General features: G+C 45.9%; 1 protein-coding gene across 1 annotated transcript; it reads left to right on the top strand.

Annotated features, from left to right (window-relative positions):
• The first annotated feature begins 1266 nt into the window (after window positions 1-1266).
• LOC135564628 (ferritin, middle subunit-like) lies at window positions 1267-7037 on the top strand. The gene is made up of 4 exons (XM_065009993.1): window positions 1267-1785; window positions 2163-2309; window positions 2541-2666; window positions 6788-7037. Exons 1-4 carry the CDS (start codon window positions 1684-1686, stop codon window positions 6941-6943), a joined length of 531 nt encoding a protein of 176 aa, XP_064866065.1. The 5' UTR covers window positions 1267-1683; the 3' UTR covers window positions 6944-7037.
• Window positions 7038-8181: the final 1144 nt, after the last annotated feature.

Below are 8181 nucleotides of genomic sequence, written 5' to 3' on the forward strand. Positions count from 1 at the left end.
CTGGCAACAATTTAATAATGCTTTTTTTGCAGACGTTTACTGATACCGGTTATATTCAATGGGTGTTACGGTTGTAAAATTAATCAATTAATCTGTTCTTTGGCACACTCAGATGAGAGTGCTCTGAAATCGGAGTAGATAGCCAGAGTGAATTAACAATGTTCATTGAGAACGCACAATGACGATACCGCTTAGCTAAGCCTGATGTATTAATAGCCAACTAAATTTGTGTTTGGTAGCTAGATAACATAATGGTACATACTGCTGCAATGATATGCTACGCGTTTCGTAAGGATAGCGTAGCAAAGAAACTTAACTTATTTGTCATAATTAGTTATAGCACTGAAATTGTATCCGCTCTCGTCTCACTTCGGCACCATATTTTCTGCCATTTTCTTAAAATGTTATGAGGCCACGCCTGTTGTCTGAAGAATTGCATTATGGGCCCTGAAAGCACAGAAATAATGTCCACTGCTTGAAAACTTCGTATTTTGGCTAATCTGGCATACTAACTATATCCATACTATGACCAGTAAACATACTATATACTATATACACCTATATACACTTACTATATACACTATATACTATATACACTTACATCACAAGTAGTATGGTTAGATGTATGTAGCTACTGATTTTGTGTAGTTATTTCTAGGCTATTGTAATCAACTTTGATATACCATTTGACAACAACAATATGTCATTTGAAACCGAAAGGTGTATCATCAAATACCATTTCTACAAAAGCCAGCCTTTCTTTCTCTGTCCACTACTGTATTCCCATACCTCATACTGAAAATTGAATTTATGTTTTTTTTTTTTTATGTGATAAACCCGAAGTTTTTCTTTTGACTGCATTCTGGAAAAGGTCAATAATTAAGCTTCATGTGTTATTGAAACATGTGCTGTTAGAGAATGAAACAGAAGTTTACAGACCTGTGTCTCAAAGTTCAATTCCTTATATATCCTAAATCAAATATAGACACAGACTATTTCTCAATTAGCCTAACATTAGAATGGATTTTCCAAGTCTTCCAATTGTATTCTAAGGATATAACAAACACACATATTTTTCAACAATAACCGCTGTTGTTAGACCTGCACTGTAGCATTGCTTTTGGCTGATACTACTGCTTTAGATGTGGATGCATGTGGCATTCCGGAAACTTTGAGAAAAAATATGTTTAGTTGTGTGTGTTGTTCACACGAATACCTGCCCTCTCATTGGCTAGAATGGTCCCACCTGATCTTGCCTGTCTTCATTCGTTGAGCACATGTATTTCCATTGTTAGAGTGGTCACTCGGCTCTCTTGTCAATATAAAAAGTAATCTTTGCTTTAGGGGATGTGTATGAGTGGGCTCGTCTTTAAATGACCCGCCTAGTTCCTGTTGAAATTCTAAAGTTGATTGGCTACGCTCTGTGAGGGTGGATTCCACTGACGCATTCCGTTTGGAACAATAAATAGAGCGAACAAGGCTCCTTCCAGTTCACAAGTCTGAGAAGACGCATGAAGAAGTTCTTGCTTCAACAGTGATTGAACGGAACTCATCTGCCTTCGTCCCGCATCATAGAACATTCCTGGTTGTTGACATAGTACTTACTTTAACTGTAATAGCAAAATAGTCGAAGAAACTCTATTTTTGTACCGTTACTTTAGATATTAAAGAAAATCTGCCAAGATGGAGTCTCAGATCCGCCAGAACTATCACCACGATTGCGAAGCTGCTATCAACCGGATGATCAACTTGGAGATGTTTGCCTCCTACACCTACACTTCAATGGTAAGGAGTCTACCAAGATTACCGTTTTGTTGATCTACTTGTTTATTATTATGCCTGCGCCTAAATTCCACTTTTCACGTGACTTTTCTGTAGCCAATAACTTCAACTCTGTTAAGTACACATTTGAGTTATACTTGGCTTGGTTATTAATTGCCTCCAGGTAGGTATAACATCCAAATGAAGCCGAGAATCTATCCTACCTTGGACAGAGCGCGTAACAACTCCTTGACAGGTTAATTGTCAGGTTACCAAGTAGACTACAGACTAGATTTATTCATGCCTATATCATCAAGTTTAGTTGCCACAACACGAACAGAATGCCGAGTCATGTTTGGCATTTTTTTCTTCTAACCACACTGTTTTGTTTGTCCACCCAGGCTTTCTATTTCTCCCGTGACGATGTGGCTCTGCCTGGCTTCGCGCATTTCTTCAAGGAGAACAGCGACGAGGAGCGGGAGCACGCCGACAAGCTACTCTCCTTCCAGAACAAGCGAGGTGGACGCATTTTACTCCAGGACATCAAGGTGAGCGCCTGAGCGTCGATAAACACATTTAGATTGTAGACCGATAAATGTCTTTACCACTTGTACACACTCTCCTCCATGGAGTAAGTTGATCTAGAGAACCTGGAGTACTGAACATACTGCCTCTAACCACTGAACTGAAAGTGTAAGGGGTGTAACTTAACTTTATCCCCTAACCTTAACATCTGCTAGTAGTCATTAACATTTCTGTGTTCACTCTGTCCTGTGTAGAAGCCAGAACGTGATGAGTGGGGCAATGGGCTGGAGGCAATGCAGTGTGCTCTGCAGCTGGAGAAGAATGTGAACCAGGCCCTGCTGGACCTGCACAAGATTGCCTCTGACAAGGTTGACCCCCATGTAAGTTATGGTGGAACCACGTGTATGTATCACATAGAATACAGGTTTTGTTCCAGGAGATGATCAGGTTGTATCTCTGCTAATTAATGACATGATTGTGACCTGCTTAACATGCACACAATAGTCCACAGATGCACACTATGCCGTTAATGCATAAGTTTGCAAAAGGTGCAGCAGGTTGTCTAGTGGTTAGAGCTTTGGGCCAGTAACAGAGGTTGCTGGTTTGAATCCCGGAGCTGAGAAGGTAAAAATATGTTCCGCCCCTGAACAAGGCAGTTAACCCACTGGCATCCTAATGTGGAACAATGTAGATAAGGAGTGTTTCTTAACTGACTTGCCTTGTTAAATAATAAACTGCAGAATCTCATCTTACATTTACATTACATTTAAGTCATTTAGCAGACGCTCTTATCCAGAGCGACTTACAAATTGGTGCATTCACCTTATGACCTCCAGTGGAACAGTAGTGCATCTAAATCTTTTCAGGGGGGGGGGTGAGAGGGATTACTTTATCCTATCCTAGGTATTCCTTAAAGAGGTGGGGTTTCAGGTGTCTCCGGAAGGTGGTGATTGACTCCGCTGTCCTGGCGTCGTGAGGGAGTTTGTTCCACCATTGGGGGGCCAGAGCAGCGAACAGTTTTGACTGGGCTGAGCGGGAACTGTACTTCCTCAGTGGTAGGGAGGCGAGCAGGCCAGAGGTGGATGAACGCAGTGCCCTTGTTTGGGTGTAGGGCCTGATCAGAGCCTGGAGGTACTGAGGTGCCGTTCCCCTCACAGCTCCGTAGGCAAGCACCATGGTCTTGTAGCGGATGCGAGCTTCAACTGGAAGCCAGTGGAGGGAGCGGAGGAGCGGGGTGACGTGAGAGAACTTGGGAAGGTTGAACACCAGACGGGCTGCGGCGTTCTGGATGAGTTGTAGGGGTTTAATGGCACAGGCAGGGAGCCCAGCCAACAGCGAGTTGCAGTAATCCAGACGGGAGATGACAAGTGCCTGGATTAGGACCTGCGCCGCTTCCTGTGTGAGGCAGGGTCGTACTCTGCGGATGTTGTAGAGCATGAACCTACAGGAACGGGCCACCGCCTTGATGTTAGTTGAGAACGACAGGGTGTTGTCCAGGATCACGCCAAGGTTCTTAGCGCTCTGGGAGGAGGACACAATGGAGTTGTCAACCGTGATGGCGAGATCATGGAACGGGCAGTCCTTCCCGGGAGGAAGAGCAGCTCCGTCTTGCCGAGGTTCAGCTTGAGGTGGTGATCCGTCATCCACACGGATATGTCTGCCAGACATGCAGAGATGCGATTCGCCACCTGGTCATCAGAAGGGGGAAAGGAGAAGATTAATTGTGTGTCGTCTGCATAGCAATGATGGGAGAGACCATGTGAGGTTATGACAGAGCCAAGTGACTTGGTGTATAGCGAGAATAGGAGAGGGCCTAGAACAGAGCCCTGGGGGACACCAGTGGTGAGAGCACGTGGTGTGGAGACGGATTCTCGCCACGCCACCTGGTAGGAGCGACCTGTCAGGTAGGACGCAACCAAGCGTGGGCCGCGCCGGAGATGCCCAACTCGGAGAGGGTGGAGAGGAGGATCTGATGGTTCACAGTATCGAAGGCAGCCGATAGGTCTAGAAGGATGAGAGCAGAGGAGAGAGAGTTAGCTTTAGCAGTGCGGAGCGCCTCCGTGATACAGAGAAGAGCAGTCTCAGTTGAATGACTAGTATTGAAACCTGACTGATTTGGATCAAGAAGGTCATTCTGAGAGAGATAGCGGGAGAGCTGGCCAAGGACGGCACGTTCAAGAGTTTTGGAGAGAAAAGAAAGAAGGGATACTGGTCTGTAGTTGTTGACATCGGAGGGATCGAGTGTAGGTTTTTTCAGAAGGGGTGCAACTCTCGCTCTCTTGAAGACGGAAGGGACGTAGCCAGCGGTCAGGGATGAGTTGATGAGCGAGGTGAGGTAAGGGAGGAGGTCTCCGGAAATGGTCTGGAGAAGAGAGGAGGGGATAGGGTCAAGCGGGCAGGTTGTAGGGCGGCCGGCCGTCACAAGACTCGAGATTTCATCTGGAGAGAGAGGGAGAAAGAGGTCAGAGCACAGGGTAGGGCAGTGTGAGCAGAACCAGCGGTGTCGTTTGACTTAGCAAACGAGGATCGGATGTCGTCGACCTTTTCAAAATGGTTGACGAAGTCATCTGCAGAGGGGGGGGAGGAGGATTCAGGAGGGAGGAGGATTCAGGAGGGAGGAGAAGGTTGCAAAGAGCTTCCTAGGGTTAGAGGCAGATGCTTGGAATTTAGAGTGGTAGAAAGTGGCTTTAGCAGCAGAGAGAAGAGGAAAATGTAGAGAGGAGGGAGTGAAAGGATGTCAGGTCCGCAGGGAGGCGAGTTTTCCTCCATTTCCGCTCGGCTGCCCGGAGCCCTGTTCTGTGAGCTCGCAATGAGTCGTCGAGCCACGGAGCGGGAGGGGAGGACCGAGCCGGCCTGGAGGATAGGGGACATAGAGAGTCAAAGGATGCAGAAAGGGAGGAGAGGAGGGTTGAGGAGGCAGAATCAGGAGATAGGTTGGAGAAGGTTTGAGCAGAGGGAAGAGATGATAGGATGGAAGAGGAGAGAGTAGCGGGGGAGAGAGAGCGAAGGTTGGGACGGCGCGATACCATCCAGTAGGGGCAGTGTGGGAAGTGTTGGATGAGAGCGAGAGGGAAAAGGATACAAGGTAGTGGTCGGAGACTTGGAGGGAGTTGCAACGAGGTTAGTGGAAGAACAGCATCTAGTAAAGATGAGGTCGAGCGTATTTCCTGCCTTGTGAGTAGGGGGGGAAGGTGAGAGGGTGAGGTCAAAAGAGGAGAGGAGTGGAAAGAAGGAGGCAGAGAGGAATGAGTCAAAGGTAGGCGTGGGGAGGTTAAAGTCGCCCAGAACTGTGAGAGGTGAGCCGTCCTCAGGAAAGGAGCTTATCAAGGCATCAAGCTCATTGATGAACTCTCCGAGGGAACCTGGAGGGCGATAAATGATAAGGATGTTAAGCTTGAAAGGGCTGGTAACTGTGACAGCATGGAATTCAAAGGAGGCGATAGACAGATGGGTAAGGGGAGAAAGAGAGAATGACCACTTGGGAGAGATGAGGATCCCGGTGCCACCACCCCGCTGACCAGAAGCTCTCGGGGTGTGCGAGAACACGTGGGCAGACGAAGAGAGAGCAGTAGGAGTAGCAGTGTTGTCTGTGGTGATCCATGTTTCCGTCAGTGCCAATGAACTCTGCCTTGTTGGCCGCAGATCGGCAGTTCCAGAGGCTACCGGAGACCTGGAACTCCACGTGGGTCGTGCGCGCTGGGACCACCAGATTAGGGTGGCCGCGGCCACGCGGTGTGGAGCGTTTGTATGGTCTGTGCAGAGAGGAGAGAACAGGGATAGACAGACACATAGTTGACAGGCTACACAAGAGGCTACGCTAATGCAAAGGAGATTGGAATGACAAGTGGACTACACGTCACGAGTGTTCAGAGAGTTAAGCTTACGTAGCAAGAATCTTATTGACTAAAATGATTAAAATGATACAGTACTGCTGAAGTAGGCTAGCTGGCAGAGGCTGCGTTGTTGACTAAGTAGGCTAGCTGGCATTGGCTGCGTTGTTGACACTACACTAATCAAGTCGTTCCGTTGAGTGTAATAGTTTCTACTGTGCTGCTATTCGGGGCTAGCTAGCAGTGTTGATTACGTTACGTTGCGTTAAAAGAACGACAATAGCTGGCTAGCTAACCTAGGAAATCGCTCTAGACTACACAATTATCTTTGATACAAAGACGGCTATGTAGCTAGCTATGTAGCTAGCTACGATCAAACAAATCAAGCCGTTGTACTGTAATGAAATGAAATGAAAAATGTGATACTACCTGTGGAGCGAAGCGAAATGCGACCGGATTGTTGAGTGCAGAAGTTCTGTTCGGTAGACGTTGGCTAGCTGTTGGCTAGCTAGCAGAGTCTCCTGCGGACCGAGTGCAGATGCGACCGCTCGCTCCAACCCGGAAGACAACAACAAATCTTCCCTGAGTCCATTACCACCAGGCTCTTGTGTGTCACTATCTACAATGGTCTGTATTCATTCTCTTGTCTGACCTGTGTTTTCCCTCTTTAGCTTTGTGACTTCCTGGAGACCCATTACCTGAATGAGCAGGTGGAGGCCATTAAGAAGCTGGGTGACCACATCACCAACCTCACCAAGATGGATGTTGTCAAAAACAAGATGGCAGAGTACCTGTTTGACAAGCAGACCCTGGGAGGCCAGAGCTAAACCACTTCCATCCCCAGGCTACGGCCTCCAGCCTCAGACCAGGACTCCTGGCTTCTCTGATAGATCCTCCTGGCTTTACATTTATAGGGATGGGAGAGTGTTAAACTGGTGAATTGCAACACTGCTGTGACATTGATCTTTCTGTTCACAACACTACTGTATTGGAGGCAGGGTGTCTTGTAAAACAATAAAAAAATATCACTGAAGTTTGTTGCTGTTTTCTAAGTATTGACCTGTAGTAATGGATGTTGTATCAGTCTATTGAGGTGTTTTGCTCTTTTACTGAGCGTCTTCATACCAGTGATAAATATTGACAATTGTAGACCTACTAGTGGCTGAGGGTCATAACAATAGTTTAACATGAGTTTTATAAAGGATGTTACCTTGGACCACAGGGTGTCCTTTACCGTATCTTGTAATAGTGCCATGTCAATTAAGGACCCAGCTGTCAACTCTAGCTCCGTAGGAGTGAAATTGTTACCTTCAATTGATGTAGACCTTTACGCTCTGCATCACAAGTTTATTAGACAGCCTAGAGGTCAATCAAAACTGTTAGCCAGCTGTTATGGCACATTTCTCTAGGGATGGGAACTTTTTGTTTTTAAGTTGGTAATGCCCAATAGTTCCCCTACAGCAAATTATGAACTGAACACTCAAAAAAGGAATGATTCTACAAGCATCTCGTTCTTAAGGGGCTTATTGGAGCTGTCATATGGTTGCAACGCTACTGTTACTTTACATAAGTTACTGAACGCTGTCATTGTGGTAATTAACCTGCAAGCCAAACTTTAATACTTGAACTGAAAAATATTGTTTTCAAGATACAGTAAAGGAGTTTCTGGTGGCTAGACCACTTGGTTAAAGGGGAAGATGGTCTAATCAGCAATAGCATTTAATTACTATTACTATAATCAACTTTATTGATTATACAACCAAGTATTGACATGGTAAAATTGAGTACATTCGTATGGTATTGAATATCTTGGTATAAACACTGCTCAAAAGAATAAAGGGAACACTAAAATAACATCCTAGATCTGAATGAAAATATTCTTATATTTCGTTACATAGTTGAATGTGCTGACAAATCACACATGATCAATGGAAATCAAATTGATCAACCCATGGAGGTCTGGATTTGGAGTCACACTCAGAATTAAAGTGGAAAACCACACTACAGGCTGATCCAACTTAAATGTCCTTAAAACAAGTCAAAATGAGGCTCGGTGTGTGTGGCC

This window comes from Oncorhynchus nerka, linkage group LG26, assembly GCF_034236695.1.
Source record: "Oncorhynchus nerka isolate Pitt River linkage group LG26, Oner_Uvic_2.0, whole genome shotgun sequence".
In the NCBI taxonomy this organism is placed as follows: domain Eukaryota; kingdom Metazoa; phylum Chordata; class Actinopteri; order Salmoniformes; family Salmonidae; genus Oncorhynchus; species Oncorhynchus nerka.